Below are 18,301 nucleotides of genomic sequence, written 5' to 3'. Positions count from 1 at the left end.
TGTACCATGCTTAGAAGCAGGACTTTGATCCATAAGCACTTGGACCAATGGAAGGCTGTTGTTGCTAATAATCTTCATTTCTGATTACAGAAGACACATATTTCAAGAAATGTGGAAAATCCAGAAAAGCAGAACAAACAAATCACTTGTACTACCACTGAGAAGAAACCATACTCAACATTTCAACTGAAATCCCTCCACTTTCTCAGGGTGCTTGGCTGGTTCATCAGTTAAACATCTGCTTTCAGCTCAGGTCATGATCCTAGAATCCTGAGATCCAGCTGGAGTCCCCCCTCCTCCCAGCTCAGCAGGGAGCCTACTTTTCCCTCTCCCTCTCCTTCTGCCCCACTCATGCTCTCACTCGCTCTTTCTCTCTCAAATGAATAAATAAAAAAAACTTTTTAAAAAATCCCTTCAGGGATCCCTGGGTGGCGCAGCGGTTTGGCTCCTGCCTTTGGCCCAGGGCGCGATCCTGGAGACCTGGGATCGAATCCCATGTCGGGCTCCCGGTGCATGGAGCCTGCTTCTCCCTCTGCCTATGTCTCTGCCTCTCTCCCTCTCCCTCTCCCTCTCTCTGTGACTATCATAAATAAATAAAAAAAAAATTTTTTTAAATAAAAAAAATCCCTTCACTTTCTTACGTATAAGTATAAACAAATATGATTTTTTATAAATATATACAAATTACCAGGGATGAAGAGTACAGCAGCATAGGAAATAGAGTCAACATTATTGTAATAACTTTGTATGGTGACAGATGGTTACCACCCTCATCATGGTGAGCATTTGTAATGTATATACTTGTTGAATTGCTATGTTGTGCACTTGAAACTATATTTCAATAAAATATATATCATTTTTTTACAAAATTAAGTAAAAATAAAGTTGTGACCCACTTTTTTCTTATAATAAAGCATCAATATTTTAGATGCCATTAGACATTATTTTTAATATAATTTCTAGTTGTAAGATAGTACCCGAGTATGAATAAACTATATGCACATACTTTGCTATAAATTGGGCAGCACATTTTTTTTTTGTTTAAATTCCCACAAATGGAGTTTCCAGAGCAAAAATTATGTGAAATTTCAAGTATTTTCAATAATAATTCTAAATTTTCTTCCACCAACAAATATATGAGAATGCTGGTTTTCAAGAATCCTTATCAACACTGTTCTTTTGGTTTTGGATTTAACTTTGTTTTTATAATTTTACAGGTGAAAATGGAATCTCACTATTGATCTTATTTTTATTTATTTGACCCCTAATAAGATTGAACATTTTCCATGTTTATGTGTCCCGTGTATTCATGCATGAAATGGTTATGATATGTTTTCTCTTTACCCCATTCTTAGGGCATCTTCTCAACTAGCTGGCTAATGGCTGACAAGTTGTTAAAACATTCTGAGCTTCAGTCTCCTATATTGTTAAGGGTATTAAATGAGGTAACATATGTGAAAGCAGTATATGGGAAAGCAATCACTCTTTTTTGTTTTGTTTAAATAAGGAGCAGTATGGTGAGTGGTAATGCATTTTGGAGTCAGAGAAACTTAGGCTGACCTTTTAGCTCTGTCCTAATTAGTTGTCTAACCTTGTTCTAGTTGTTTAAACTCTCTAAGTTTCCTCTTCCTAATAAGTCAGTAGTAATTTGACCCACTTCCAGGTTTGGATGGAGGGCAGAGTCCTATATAATTCACCAAGGACTTGCCCCTTGGGTAACTGGGTGGATGATGATGCCAACAAAGGAAATAGCAAATACACTGGAAGGAACGGGTTTGTGAAGCCTGATGAGTGATGAACATGAGGTAATGTGAAGTCCTTGAGGACCATGGAAGATATTTTGAAATACATGTAAGAAGTTCAGGAAAGAAACGGGGGCCAGAAATTTGCATTTGAGACTCAGCAGCACACTGATGTCAGCTGGCCCTGAGCTTGAGGTCACCCACAGAGGGCATGAAATGCTAGAAGAAAGCCTAAGTGGGGACCCGGTACCCATCACCATGGAAGTAGCAGGCAGGAAAGAGGTAGAAGTCATGGTCTGAGGATAAAATAATATGAAAAGAGTGGTTACCTTAAGACTAAGTGATGGACTCAAGAAGAATGGAAGAGTTTTGACGTGTTGGCAAAGGCAGACTCCAGACTACAGCAGGCAGGAGCCCATGAGAGATGAGAAAATGACAACGGTGTGACAACAAAGGAGAGGACAGGGTTAGGTTGGGAGGACGAAGCTGGGTGGGCAAAAGCAAGAGAAGAATTTTTTTTTAACTTGAAAATATTCGCATGTGAAAAGGAGTCAGTTGAAAGGAAATGTTGAAGCTTCTAGAGAGAAGACTGCTGGCCGCCTGTTCCAAGATGATGAAGCAAGGTAGTAAGAGCTCAGTCAAGGGCAGGAGGAAACATACATCTTTCTCTTAGACATAAAGGAAGGAGGAAAGCATAATTCCAAGGGTGAACAGGGAAACCGGAGGCATTCATAACTGATCATGGCTTCTCTTTTCTTTATGTTTTGTAGGAGGCAAGGCCATGAAGATCCTTAGAGAAGGAGGGGCTTTTGGGAAAGTGGTAAAAATCTGGCACAGCTCCTGGGGAAACGGTAAAGAACATTAACTAAAGACAAATGAAAAGATTTCCCAAGAAGGTTTACGGATCCCACTGAGGTTGAAACAAGAGCAGCGTAAAGCTTACAAATGACCTAAGTTTGTGATTTTCCCCAGATAGCACCTACTTCACCAAAGGCCACAAAGTAATGTTTTGCAGCAAAGAATTCAGTAGAAGGAAACAGGAATTGAGAGAGTTGTAGGAAAACTGAAACGACTGGTCTTGAGGTAAGCAGAGGTGGAACCAGGCAGGGTCCAAGGGAAGAGACCAGAAATCTTGAACCTGAAGGACTACAGTAAAGGTGGGATTTAGAGACAGATGGGGCTGAATGGTTAGGAAATTCTGGGCCAGGAAAGAGATTTCAGAGTGTAACATTTCCAAAGTGGAAGAAGCATACGTGCTCCCAAAGCTCAGGATGTGCTCGGACAGGAAGCTTCTGAAGAAGTCACCTTAGAGTGCAGGTTCTTAGGACAGTACTGGAGGAACTGCTTGTCCATGTTGTGATTTCAGACATCACAGCAAAGATTTAAGAAGCGCCACTATCCCGAGCAAATGTGATCAAGAAGAGTCCAGAGTTCGGCAGGTGACGGTGAAAGACTGGAGGATGAGGATATAGCCAGATGGGAGGCAAGAGTTGGGTGAAGAGATTGTAGAAGATTTTTGCAGCAGAGCAGGGAAACAATTTTGTCTGAAATTAGGAGGGAAAATGTTAAACTTATTTTTGCCTAGAAGGGCCTTTGAAACTCCTCAAAACAAAGAAGTAAAATCGATCTGATCCCTTTCTGACATGACACTTTCCCAAAAAACAATGTTGCTAGGCAGATAAAGAATTATTCTCTAACCTGTACCTTCAAAAATGAAGTAAATAAAGTGAAGCTCTGGCTGTCAAGTTGCTTATATAAATAAGAACCAGTTTCAGGTATCTTGAAAAATATCAAAATAACTCTTCTCTTTACCCAGCAGATATAAGTGGTAAGGTAATAGGGACTCAATAGGTGTTCCCAATAATCAAATATTGCTTCTTGAGAGGCTGAATATCATTGCTAATATTTTTCTGGCTTTGAGATATGACAATCTTTAATAGTGAATGGAAATAAATAAAAATAGAAAATAACACACTGATGTAGCTCTCATATATCTTTAGGATGACCCATGTATGAAAACACATTGGGCTGGGACTTGAGGTCAGAGAAAGGAGCATCTATTGAAGAACTAGTCTGCGCTTGGTACTCTGCTGAGCACTTCATACTTCACAACAAACTTGCACGAAGCCAGGCACCGGTTGCAAGGTAAATATCAGTATTTCACTTTATAGATGGAGAACCAAAAGTTCCACAAGTAATTCGATCTAGATTAACACAGAGAATAAATGGCAGAGTCAGAAGTCACACCCTGCCCTATCAGGCACCGAAACCTATGAGATTTGTATCCCTTCCTAAGCTGTTGTGTCAAGCAAATCACATGACTTGGAAGAAAATGAAGAGGCTTCTGTGTATTTAACATTCCTGGGCCTTGAGTTCTTAATGTATAGAATAAGCACAGTGGTTGGTTCCCCTTCCAGTACAACCAGTTCAATTATCATTCTTTCTTGTCTAGTAAGATGAAAACCAGATTCAACAAGGAGAAAATGCCAAAGTATTTACAGCAAACAATTAAAAAAAAAAAAATTCTGACCTCCTCCCAGAAGGCTGTTACATTCTCCATCACTACTTCTGTAGTTGTTAAGTTATATTCCAACGTCTTATACTCTTGCTTTTGTAAGAAATCCTGTTTATAAAAGAAGGGGAAAAAATTGTACTCGAAGAGCATCATGGCATTATTACATCTATTTTACACTCTAACAGCATTTGGATTTTATGAATATTTATGAATATAGATATATATATAATATACAGATATGAAATCACTTCTTAATAAAATAATTGTTCACAGTTTTGTAAGGTCAATTTGCCAAGCACTAGGATTTATCACATTTGAAATGCACTCTTAAAACATGTGCTATTTTATAAAACTCTCTTACTACATTAGATTTTTAACACACAATTGATTCTTCCTTCCACGCTCACATGCTAACCTGGGTGACGAACTTATGAGGCCTCCCTGGTTACCCTCCAGTGTGCCTGCCTCAATTCAACATTAGGACAGAGAGAAGGCTTCTGTCTTCACGTCTAGAGCACCCTCCTTATTAGAGGCATCGAGAGCATCACTTCTCTGGTGTACGTACAGGTTTGAAGATCTGATATAACTGATTTTAAAGCATCAAACCCTGACTCTAAAGGAGGGCTCTACTCGACATTATTAGAGCTCCAGAGGGAAAGGTGGGAGCATTGGGAAGAATTAAGTCGCCTATATCCTGAAGTCCTCAGCACAGCAGGTATTGAGGACAGCCTGCTCCTTGCCTTGCTTTTGCCTTTCCTCCTCTACTCTTCTCTCACCCTCTATCTCTATTTTGGTTTCTCTCTTTTTCTCCCAGTTTAGTTTCTCTGTGTTCCTGTTCGGTGACTCTCCCGGTCTTTGTGACGTTCTCTCTTTGAGTCTGTATGTGTGTTCATTCTCTCTCTCTCTCTCTCAGTTGAGAAGGGTTAACAGAAGAAATAGGATTAGTCCCAGAGCTGCTATGGTTCTGAGTTACATTCCCCAGTTCGTCTACCTCACAGAGCTCAAACTCACACATCTTCGAGATGATATACTTAAGGAGGGTGGCTGAGGAGAGTGCACAGAACTGGAGAGGCCAGGCCTTCTTTGGGGGGGGGGGGGGGCTGCCGCAGCTCACAGGAGAAGAGGACCCAGTTACTACATATTCCGATTCTTCAAAAGAGCCTGAAGACATGATTTATTGTATATGTAACATCTCCCGACTTTTAAACGCTGAGAACTAATGCAAATGGTTTGTTTATTTGTTTGTTTTAAAATTTAAAGGTCAAGTGAAACAGGTCCAAGGCCAAACTTCCGTCCGTGGGTCACCAGTGGCAAAGTCTGGCCAAGACCACATAAGGGCAGAACCACCTAAAAGTGGCTCACCCTTCAGCCTCATTGTTTATTTCTATCACAGTGATTTATTTTCTGGTTAAATATTTAAATGGACATCAAAAAAGTACAAGATAGTTTGATCTACATATGAATTATAAAAATTATAACCACACATAAATTCATGATGGTGATTCAATTAGCTAAATAAACACTGGGCATAATCACCCAAGGACTTTAGAACCTCTCTTCTAAGCTACAGCTACATCAGCTTTGCTAGGATGTGGCATAAAATGCCATTCTCATCTATCTTACTTTCTGGAAAGTATGTTGGAAAGTTTTGAAGAATTTAAGGTGAACATATTTAGTTTTCGCTGGAATGTTTTCTGACTTCCTGGTGAATCTGTTACCATCTTTTGCACATTTGCCAAGCTCATGAGAACTAATCTATTAGTTGATTTCTTAAATAAAATTCTCCGGAATACAGAAACAGTATTTCCTTCAACTCCTTTGACTTAAGAGAATCTCAGGCCTTCCTTTTTATTTCACTAGGTTTGCATCACAAGGGCTTGTTTAGACCACATGTAGACACCAAGAGAGGAAATCCTGAGCATCAAACGGGCCCAAGACCAACACTTCATCTCCAGAGAGGTTGCTCACTAGAAAAGTTCAAAACTGTTCTAAAATCATTGCATAGGATGCCCTGTTGAGTACATTACCTGTATTTTGTTTATTGCTCCAAGAGAGTCATACCATGTTTGTACAGCCCAGGGGAATTGCCGAGTGACTGCCATGCGCAAAACGATGCAGAATGAGATGGTTGTGAATATTTTGCGAAGGATGATTGTTTTGATCAGTGCATAGGGAAGCACAGATAAAAACACCACAAAGAACCCTGAGAAGAAGAAGGCTGAGCTATTGAAGTATCTCACATAGGCTGCCTTCCGGGTCAGTTTCAGCTCTGTTCTATAAAAAAGAAATATATAAAATTTGGGATGCTTATCAACTTTTCAAATACCAGGCATCTTGGAATGTAAAACCTGAACAGAAGCTCTCAAGGCTTTCTGCCTGTGTTCTGATCCTAGCTCCATCCTATGTGAGCTGTGTGACCTCGGGCAAGACATGTGATCTCTCTGGGCCTCAGTTACCCTCTCTGAAAGGGGGGCAGTAATGAATATACCAGTGTCTTAGACATCTTACCTGTAAATATTATTTTTAAGTTATAATTTATAATCTCAATTATAATTACTATTGCTATTATGAGAGTATTTTAATATCTTGAGTCACTTCATCATTAACTTGGAAGATTAGTGAGACTTTGATTCAAATGCTTTGTTTGTTGGGTGGTGTTTTAAGTAATTAAGTTGGAAATGAGGACAGCATTGCCAGATTTATGAAGGAAAAATACACTTTTGTGATTCCCTAGTGGATTCTTAACATTTTAGAAGTGCTAGCTAGGCTTTGAAGAACGCTAAAAATAACATAGAAGCCACAAAAGAATGGTTTCCCAAATCTTAGCATAGGAGAAAATCACCTGAGAAACTTATTAAAATGCAGTCTCAGGCCCACCCCTCAGAGATACCGAATAAGTCCGTAGGCTTCCAGCATCCATGCTTTAAACAAGAACCCGAGTGATTCTGTTGCAGGTAGTTCTTGAAAAATTACAAAAGAACAGCTACTATATCCTTTCCGTCTCTCACTTTATATAATTCTTTGCAAAAAAAAAAATCATTTTTTAAAAGATTTTATTTCTAAGTAATCTCTACAACCAAAATGGGGCTCGAACCCACAATCTCAACATCAAGAGTTGCACACTCCACAGACTGAGCCAGCCAAGTGCCCCTGCAACAATCATTTTTACTTCTGATGTGGTCTGAACTGTAAATGTGAACTTTTTTTTTTTTTTAACACATGTAGAAGAAGTTTCAATGCTCCAGTGGGTAGAAAACGGGGAGTGCAGATGCTGCTAATGAAAGAGAACAATGCTGCCTTCAACCTCCAGCCCACTCTTCCAGGACTAGAAAACTTCGAGTCAATTGAGATCCTCCTATTCAGCTCTTGCAAGAAAAAAAGCAGCAATGAACAGATGAGCAGAGGGTTCTGGAGGGAGAGAGCAACAGCAATAGCTGTGCCTGGCATTTAGGGTGCTAGTTCACACATTTGTAGAATTCAGAGAAATTTTCATTCTCAAGTAGTAGAACTCAGGGGGGGAAAAAAATCTTTTTTTTTAGTCTGAAAAAAAGTATAATCCTGAGCACTCTGATACAGAAAACAAAATTCAATGTGTCCATCCCAGGCTGTGATTCACAATCTAATGTGGTCTAATGCTTACTTATTTCAATCACTTGGAGCTGAAGGCAGATTGTGATTTTAGAATCTCACTGGGGTTTGACCCCTGGCTCTGCCAGTTACAGCCAAGCCATCTTTAGTAAACTGCTCTTCCCTTTGGTTCCTACAGAATCCGCCTGTGCGGAATGGAAACAATACCATCTCCCTGGAAGAGTCACTGCCAAGGCTAATGAGAGCTCAGCGGATGGCCTAGCACTTAGAATCCTTAATCTTCAACAGAAAAAAAAAAACAAAAAAAAAGAGAAACATTGGCTAGGCTGATGTTAATAAAATGCTAGAAAAGAGTGTTTACAAAAATGTTCACAGGTTTGTGATAATTGTTGTTGAAATGTATTAGAAACAGTTGAGGAAAATGGAAGAAGTGGTATGACAAGAAAAAAATAATGGACTCACGAACATTTATAAGGATCACGCAGAAAGCAGTACTCTCCATAATAAAATCACTTGTACTTTGTGAGTCATAAAAATATTTTATTAGTTTCTTATAAAAAAAAAACTTGAAAGTGACTTTATTACAGGAGAGCAATAAAGGAATATATTGGCAAGGAGTTTCACACAGTCTCTGCCCAGGACCATCTGGGCCCAGGCTGAGGTAATCACCCCTCGAAGCGCATCCTGCCAATCTCTTCCAAGACATTATATTTGCTCTTTTGAGTATCAGAAGCAATTCTTGCTTTCCCATATTTATGTCAGCACTTCCAAGCCTTTTCAGGTAACAATTTCATGCCAGGTTAAGGAACCAGATTATACAAGTTACAACCAACCGTTGGCTATTAGAATTGGTCAGACAGAAATACAAAATACAAAGGGTGAATTTCATCTTTTGAGGAAGAGGAAAAATAAAAATCAAAGTCAGGAAAAGTCAGCACCTAGAGTGTCCTGAACAGGAGTTTATCTTGACGCCCGAGACAAGCAGATGCTCTGATGAACATTTCATCCCATTCTTGGGATGCCTGTGCTCATAGGCATAGAAGTGACCAAGGGGACAAGTATGATGGAGAACTCACTTGTTAATAAGAAAAACAACTTCAACCAACTAAACAATTCCCCAAGATCTTTAAGGCTGTTTCTGGAAAGAAAATACAATTCCTTTCCTGGATTTGCTTTGAAAAGCATAATAAAAACAGGTGACCAATAATGTTTGGGAAATATTTACTCTTTCACTCTTTCTATTTACATGGCAAAAGGACTTGATATTTCAGCATTTCTTTTGTTGTTCCAATCACACACCTGCAGCTCAGTTACCACCCTCTACCAGAATCAGCAACCCCAATTCCTCATAGCCATATTCACACTATCTAAAAGGGTACTCTGCTCTTTAGTATATTTTTCCCTGTGAAACTCTCTTGTGCCATAGGAGCTGAAATGATCTGATTTTCAACAGTAGTATGCCTATTACTGAGTCTCCTAGAACACTTTTTTTTTTCTAGAACCCTTTTTGATTGCAGTTTGTAAAACATGGACCTTGACTAAAGAAAAATGGTCTCGTGGCTGCAGAAATACCCTAATTTATATTATGCCCCAAATATGTCACAGTTACCATACCTCAGTCTGGGCTGTACTTTTTGGCTGGATATAATCTTTAACAATCAGCAAAAGAGAGGTTATCTGACCTGAAACAGGCTAGAGACAGGTGCCAAGCACTGATTTTATCTCAGGTGATGGCTTTTGTTGCTTGAGCTGACCTCTTAAATGCAGGGTTTTTAGAAACACAATTTATGGATATTACCCTGCATTATTATTAAGTTAAGGAAAAACAATGATATCTAAACCAAAGAGAAGAATTTCTTTCTTTTTTTTTGAGCCATAACATAAGTGAAGTGGAATAACAAAAAATCACTTCATTGGTTCAGAATTATGACTCTGGTAGTTTCATTTAAGGTTTCAATCAGCTTCCAGCATTGTGATCATTATTTCTGTCAAATAAAGCATAATAAGCAGCTATAAACACAGACAGGAAATTCTTTCATGAGGCATAAATATCCTTGTAATTAAAAACAACATATTTAACCAACTATATACAACTACAGCCCATGAAAAGGACTTTATGTCACTTGATATTGATGCATGAATATTGATATAACTTAAAACAATTGATTGTCAGAAACTTCAAATATGAACTGGGAGTAAGTCTGTTGTGACATACTTATTTTTAAAATATTAAACAGGGACACCCGGATAGCTCAGAGGTTGAGTGCCTGCCTTCGGCTCAGATCGTGACCCCGGGGTCCTGGGATCGAGTCCCATGTCGGGCTCCCTGCATGGGGCCTGCTTCTCCCTCTGCCTGTCTCTAACCTCTCTCTCTGTGTCTCTCATGAATAAATAAATAAAATCTTAAAAAAATAAAATATTAAACATTAACAGGCTAATTATATTGAAATTATCAGAAAGACTTACTGTCTTATGTTTTCAATTATATTTTCCATTGCTTCCTCCCAGCAGTATGCCTTAACAGATTGGATATTTTCAATCATTTCTGAGGTGATCACGAGTCTTTCATTGATCTTTCCAGCTCTCTGATCTCTGTAAATCAATCAATCAAATACTTAGTAAAACCAAGTTAAACTGTCAGCAAGAACTATAAAAGCTTAAAAAAAAAAAGCCACACTTCTTATTAAACAGATGGGCATTTATGTTATTATCTGACAGATGACAACAAAAATAATAGCTATCTTTTAGTAAATGCCCTCTATGTGCCATTTACTACTAGACACATTCCATAGACTGTCCAGTGTTGGACACTTCACGGTGGTGAAGTCCAAGAGAAATGGTTATCTACACTTTAAAGATGAAAAATCAGAGACTCCGTGAGACAAAGTAGCCCGAGTCAGGTCACATAACTAGTAAGAGTACAATCTAGGATTCAAGCCAAGCGCTAACAAAGACACTCCAGATTTTGTATATGTTTTATCATCTTCTAGCTGACAAATTCTAGAAGGCGTCTATCACAAGCTGGGACTGGTATCACTGATTCATTCTGCAATAAAAAATAACTAAGGCTCTTGTATGATGATCTATGAACCAGAGTATGAAAAACCTAGAAGACTCTACCTAAAATATATGCATTCCCTCCGATGTATGTATATGCTTTATCCATTCTACCTGAACCTTATGATCTATAAAACTGAACTCAATCTTCACCTATTTAAAAAGAAATTCTATAGACTGATAAGCCAAAAAATGTCCTGTTGATATAGGGAGTATTATTCACACCTTAAAAACAATCCCTTTTTCAGTGACACCCAGTATGTAGATCCCGGTTCAGTAAATAGAGCAGGCCTGATTCTACTAGAGTTGACTCTTTGGAAATCTGATTTAAAACCCTTCCAAGCCATCAAGCTACGTAACTAGAGTGCTACCTGTATTTCATCATCATTCTTCCCAAACCAGCTTGGAAAAGAGCGAGGACTACGAGGAAAGCAAGACCACAGAAGGCAGAGGCTTGTAACAAATCCCAGAGCAGCCCCATCAGGAGCGTCACTTGTAGAGGAGCAATCCACACGAAATGCGCCAGTGCAAGTCCCTGGAAAATAAAATCACAGTGGAAACCAGTGACAAACAAATGAGCCTGAATGAGAAAAAGGAGCACAGCAAGGTCATAAAATCAAACACATGGTTCCCAGCATGCTAAAATCAGGGTGTTTGCTATGTGCAGCACATGGCAATGTGCTTAAACATTCTGCAAATAGACTAGGATTTCCCAAGGAACAAATTTCAAGTCATTGCACTTTTAAGTATTTTTATTCAGTGGAATTAAGATTAAATAGCATAAGTATCATGTCAGGGGTTTATTTTAAATAACTTACTTCTATCTGGATAAAGCAAGAGCCATGGTGTAAACATGAAAGAGCAAAAGAGTCTCCAAAGGCTCAGTATAACAACTCTATCACCTGACAAAATATTAAGAATAAATACATGCTTAATTCAATAGTAATTTGTTGAGCACCTGCTGTGGGTTTAACACTATGTTAAATACTAAGAATGCTAAAATAAATAAAACACACTGTCTGACCTCAAAGACCTTGTATTTATTTGTGTCATAAGACAGCACTGAACATGAAGTGCTCAGCATATCATATTCAGCCAAAGTAAATAACTGATTTAAAGTACTAAAAGGAGGGGCACCTGGGTGGCTTAGTCAGTTAAGTGTCTACCTTTGGCTCAGGTCACCATCCCAAGGTCCTGGGATCAAGTCCCATGTTGGGCTTCCAGCCTAGCAGGGAGTCTGCATGTCCCTCTCCCTCTGTAGCTCCCCCTGCTTGTGCTCCCTATCTCTCTCTCTTTCTCTCTGTGTCAAATAAATAAATAAAATCTTTAAAAAAAAGAATAAAGTATTAAAAGGAAACAGTAAAGTATTAAAAGGGATCTGATAAAAATTAAATTTCAAAAAACTTCATGCAATATTCAGCAAGCCGAGATGCCTTTGCATTGGGTGGTTCCATGGGACCTCAGAATGACACTCTGCTATACAACCATAGCTTGTAGAAATAGAGAAGGTAGGGATATATATTATAATATATATATATATTATTATATATACTGTTAACTGACCAGGAAAACCCTTGGGGTTGTAGGAGTTATAATAATAATGCATAAAACATTAAATCAGTAGGTACGTACTTCATCGAATTTGTTCAGGTTGTTGGAAAGGAGACTAACAAGTTGTCCAATACTTATTTTATCCAGAACACGGCTTGACAGCTTTAAAGTCTAAAAGGAAAATGGGAAGTTAGGTGATGTGGACAAAGAGAAGACAAATATATGAATAAGTAACATCGTATCACAGCTAAAGAATTAGGTATTTTTAAGTAAAGGTAATGAAAATTATTACTTTATGTTCATCTACCTTGGTATTTTCTCAGATTTATAAATACTTCTCTTCACAAAAAATACTATACTAGCATGCCTGTGATTATTTCGTTTTTCAGCATCTAGACAGCAATGACATGTTTTCTACTCCAAAACAGGAATGATACAGCCCATTTATATAGTATAGAGGTTTTGGTAGGGTTTTTTTGTTTTGTTTTTATAGGAAGCAAAGTTTGAGATTAAAACCTATAACTTTGGGACACTTGGGTGGCTCAGTGGGTTAAGGGCCTGCCTTCAGCTCAGGTCATAATCCAGGAGTTCAGGAAATCAAGCCCTGGTTCCCTGGTCAGCGGGAAGTGTGCTTCAGCCTCTCTCTCTGTCTCTTCCCTCTGCTTGTGTTCACACACTCTCTCTCCCTCACAAATAAATAAAATCTTTAAAAATAAAAAACTTAAAAACCATAACCTTAGAGTAACCCTACTGACCTATAACAGAGTTCTATAATAATTCTATTGAATGAAGTTACAGTTGAAGTCGACAAAAGTATATTATGAATCATTAAGGATTTTTGTGAAAGACTGTATTAACGATACAAAATCCTTAAATAGTACAAAGAAAAATATACCCCTATACACAAATATAATTGTTAAGTAGATAATCAAACACAATTATGAAAGATCACCGTTATACTTAGGCTGTAAAATTCAGTAAGAATTGATTAGCCATTAGATGCCTTTGATTGGAGAGTACCCATCCAGCATTGTTTCAACTGAATATATCTATATTGAGCACTTAAGTGATGCAAATCACTGGAGTCAAGGCTTCAGGGATTATTATTAGGATTTACTAATGCATTGTTCTTTTTTTTTTTTTTTAAGATTTCATTTATTTATTCATGAGAGACACAGAAAGAGGCAGAGACACAGGCAGAGGGAGAAGCAGACTCCCTGCGGGGAGCCCGATGTAGGACTGGATCCCAGGACCCTGGGTTCACGCCCTGAGCTGAAGGCAGACGCTCCACTGCTGAGCCACCCAGGCATCCCCACTAATACATAATTCTTGCCTCAGGGTGGAGCATACACAACCACATATGGTATGGTAAATGAGCTAAAGGGTGCAGAACATAATAGGGTAGGTAAGAGAAGGTTCACACATCTGGTTATAAAAATCTGCACTTTATTGAGGAGATAGAATTTAAGACGGGTGGGGAATAATGAACAGCAGTTAGATTAGCACAGATGAAGAAGGAATCAAAGCACTTCATTTCAAATCACTATTAGAACAGAATGACAGGGAAAATTCTATCGAGCTGGGTTACACATGACTCAATAAGAAACTGTCCATCTCAGGGGATTTGAGTCCTCTCCAGAGGCCTTCGCAGGAAGCTATGCACACAGGGAGCACTCAGTGAATATTTGTTCATTTTAATTACCTCTATCTTCTAGGAATTCAAAGGATAAATTTAATTTGTATTCATTATTTTCTTTTATTTTTAAAGTTTAATTGACATATAATTGACATACAATCCTGTCTTAATTTCAGTTGTACAACATAATGATTTGACATTTATAAATGTATTTAGACTTATCATCTAAAATATAATTTGGGGGTGCCTGGGTGGTTCAGTGGATGAGCATCTGCCTTTGCCTGGGGTCCTTGGATTGAGTCCCCACATCGGGATCCCCGCAGGGAGCCTGCTTCTCCCTCTGCCTGTGTCTGCCCTTTCTCTCTGTCTTCATGAATGAATGAATAAAATCTTTTAAAAAAAATAAACACAATATAATGTGAATGCCTAATAGTCACAGATCTTAGAACAATGCAGAACAGCACTGTAGTACAAACATTGGGATATTGTAGGAAAGAGTTCGTGGCTGCCTGCCATGTGGATGGAGCTGGTCAGAGATGGGACCAGTTAACTTTAGGCTCACTTTAGGGACCAAACCACAGCCACGGTGAAGATACAATTGCATTCTCTGGTGATGATGCCAACGCAGGCCAATAAGTGTGCCTAGAGGGGTAAACCAACCAGGTAATAACACAGCTATTCAAAAATGAGAGGAGGAAGGAGAGATACAATAGCCTCTAACTTTTCCTGAATGTGTTCTGGATCTGTAAGTACATAGATTGCTGTATTTGTGCAATGTTATATAGGGACTTATTTACAAACTAACCCTCTCCTTCTTTGATTCCCCCTTCCCTTGAGCCCAGAGTACTTCATACCTCTCTCCTCCTATATAACACAATTTGCCTTGCTCTATCACCTCAATACTTCCCCACTCTGATACCTAGATAATCCCCCATGTCAAGGACTATGATTTACCCATTTCAGAAATTTCGAAGTTTTTGCACAGTTCTCCATACTTTTTAGGTCTTAGTTTCTTAAAACATTTTAGGCATAAAACAGGGATAATAGTTCTTACCATAGAGAGTTTTGGAGAAGATGAAATGAAATAATATATCCAGTTCACCTAGAAGCTTGTCATGGACGTCCTTAGCTATTATCCATCATTATGATAATATGCACTTTTCATAAATATTTTTTAAATTGAATTGAACTTTCTTTGGTGTTCATGCTGTGCCACTCTATCTTCTAAGTGATATCTAATAATTTGTTCACTTACATAAAATTTCTGGATCAAAATAAAATTCTGTTGATTTATTGCCCATCTTTTCCTGGTACTTGTGAACTGATGAGATTGTAACTGAGGTGATCCGATTAAACTGTGGACTCCATTTTTTTTTCTTATGCCTCCATAAAAGGCTGTTTTGAACAATAAAGTATGACTATCAAGGTTTTACAACACAACTGACCTTGCCTCTCTGTTATGGAGTGTTATGGGTTATTTGCTTGAGGTGATTTCAGATCCATGTCCCTTGTAAGCCAAGTATATAAAGTTTTTACATTGGGGGAAGAAAAAGAGAAGAAAGGTAAAGCAATATCCAAATGATTCAGCCAAAAGAGCTTTCTATAATGAGATGGTAGATCCAAGCAGTCACATGTTGTGTAGAAAGCCATGCCATGGAAATGACCTTACATTGTGTTTCTAAGGTAGGTAAGTCTTAATCTGCATTCACCTAAATCATGCTTCAGAAACTTGGGCTCTTGTCTGGACAACTCACACAGAAAAGCCAAGGAGGTTCTGATGGCTCCCGTGCATGTGCTGTTGCAAAAATTCTTAATTTACAGGACTCACAGAATGACAAAAATCTAACTCAAAGCAGTGGATGAGCGGATGCCACCACTGTGTCTTAACTAATTAAAGCAGAAACTGTTAATGCTCGGATTAGCACTAACAATTACATCCTATACTCTTGTTATTGAGACCTAAAGATAACCTGGCATTTTACCACAAGACGATATTATGCCAATGACTTTTATGCAGATAATAAGCATTGTTTTAATGGAAGCCACAGATTCTAAAAAATGATGACTAGTTTTTTAAAAATCCATAATACAGGCAGTTTATAGAAGATGTTTAATAATTATTAGCTGACACGAACTGTATTGATTACCAAGGAAAACTGGAAACATTAATTATTGTTGCCATTTACTTCGCAGGCATATAAAATTGATTTCAGCATTTACCCCTTATGTGTATCAACATGACATTTAAAACATGTTGCAAGAAAGCATTACCTTCTTATAAATCAAACTAAACATAGCTATTCTGATCTGCATTCCAATGTGATGAAGGCCAAAAATGGCTGGGTGCAGGAGCAGCGGCCTCATGATAAAGAGAAGGCATAAGCCAATGGCTAGGTAAATTGCAATGGAGCGTTCCTGCTTGTTATCTGGATCATAGGAAGCTATGATTCTTCCCAGTAAGAGAGGCTGGACTGCTTTGGTGACTTCCTAAAAAGAGGAAAAACAAAGAAATTAGATTTCATTTCCTTGTCATAAAATGGCCCCACAATTTCCACACAAAAATTTCCATCTTTAGAGAAGGATTTAAGATGGGCTTACATTGAGGGCCATGCCATATTGACATTATTTTCAATATTTTTATACTTTGAAATAAGATTTGATTTGGGTTATAGCAAAAGTCATTTGGAGACAAGTTTATATATAAGGAAGGTATCTCTGAAAAGTGAAGAGTGACCATAAAGTAAAGGTGGAATAGTGTGTTCATTGGTAACATCGACATAGCGCTGAACAGTTTTTGAAATACTTTCATCTTTTTCATGACAACTTTAGGAGTCAGAGTAGGCATTATTATTTTCACTTTGCAGAAGAAGAAACTAAGGCAGAAGACACCAAGTGACCTGATAAAGAACTAGAAGCATTCTGAGTAGTGGCATTTCCATAATAAAATAGCTTCTCAAGGCAACCACAATAAAGGGGAGCTGCATGCAGGCACCGGTGGCATTTAAATTTAGCCACTTCCACTTCCAGTGTCATGTCCTTCCTGGTCTGGAATAGGTATGGACTTCAGGGAAGGAGCATTATAACCAATTCCAACCTCAGGCCCGTTTCCAGTGGTTTATCAACTCTTCAAAGACCTGTGAGTTAACACAGGAGGACTAAAGTTGTGTTTCCAAATGCATCTAATCAGGATCTTCAATTAACTACTAAATCAAACTGTCCATCAAATCCATTACCACCACTCCTGAATATATGGGAATAGATTTGAGTTCAAATGGTGTCTCGTCCATCTTACTAAATTGCTTTCAAAAGGGAAAGACACATAATCTCCCCACCTTGTTCTAGGATGGCCCAGTGAAATGGGGATCTGAGGCTAAACCCTGCAGGGACGTGATGCAATGCTAACTGATTCCATTTCAAAGATATATTTTCCAGCCAGACTGGTAAGCCAGCATTGTTCAGTTTACTCTCCCTGACCCTTAATTTGCTTTGATTCCCCCATTTTCTACAACCTCTTTTCTAAACCTCAAGTGCCCAATACAACAAGCTTTCTTATTCCCAATAAATGAAAATGCTTTTCTCTACCAACAATCATCCCCATTAGGAATCCTAGCCTATACAGAGCCGTTATTGATTGACCACTAGCTATTCATACTATACCTTACATTCAATGTTTCATTTCAAATTAACTGTGTAGACCAAGGCTCTGAATATAAGGAAAGAGTCAAACCTTTTTAAAAAGTTTCCAAACTGGGACAGACCAGGTGACTCAGCGGTTTAGTGCTGCCTTCAGCCCAGTGTGTGATCCTGGAGACCTGGGATCGAGTCCCACGTCAGCCTCCCTGCATGGAGCCTCCTTCTCCCTCTGCCTGTGTCTCTGCCTCTCTCTCTTTCTCTCTCTCTCTCTGTCTCTCATGAATAAATAAAATCTTTAAAAAAAAAAAAAAAAAGAACTTATTGGGGGATCCCTGGGTGGCTCAGTGTGGTTTAGCGCCTGCCTTTGGCCCAGGGCATGATCCTGGAATCCTGGGATCGAGTCCCACGTTGGGCTCCCTGCATGGAGCCTGCTTCTCCCTCTGCCTGTGTCTCTGCCTCTCTCTCTCTCTCTCTGTCTATCATAAATAAATAAAATCTTTAAAAAAAAAAAAGTTTCCAAACTAATCACAAGATGGGCTATAGTTTTCTCATCTCACATAGCCATATTCTCAAAATGTT

General features: G+C 38.5%; 1 protein-coding gene across 1 annotated transcript in view; it reads right to left on the bottom strand.

Annotated features, from left to right (window-relative positions):
• The window catches only part of CFTR (CF transmembrane conductance regulator), a 162,535-nt gene that overhangs the window by 100,188 nt on the left and 44,046 nt on the right, over positions 1–18,301 (bottom strand). The window contains exons 4-9 of the mRNA XM_041728196.1: positions 16,361–16,576; positions 12,535–12,624; positions 11,274–11,437; positions 10,312–10,437; positions 6,285–6,531; positions 4,273–4,365 (exon numbers count right to left, since the gene is read on the bottom strand). Coding sequence (XP_041584130.1) covers positions 4,273–4,365; positions 6,285–6,531; positions 10,312–10,437; positions 11,274–11,437; positions 12,535–12,624; positions 16,361–16,576 — 936 coding nt within the window. The remainder of the gene's footprint in view (positions 1–4,272; positions 4,366–6,284; positions 6,532–10,311; positions 10,438–11,273; positions 11,438–12,534; positions 12,625–16,360; positions 16,577–18,301) is intronic.

The sequence above is a fragment of the Vulpes lagopus genome, chromosome 13 (genome assembly GCF_018345385.1).
Source record: "Vulpes lagopus strain Blue_001 chromosome 13, ASM1834538v1, whole genome shotgun sequence".
Lineage (NCBI taxonomy): Eukaryota > Metazoa > Chordata > Mammalia > Carnivora > Canidae > Vulpes > Vulpes lagopus.
Note: the sequence above shows the minus strand (reverse complement) of the source record. Positions and strands in the feature narration are given on the sequence as shown.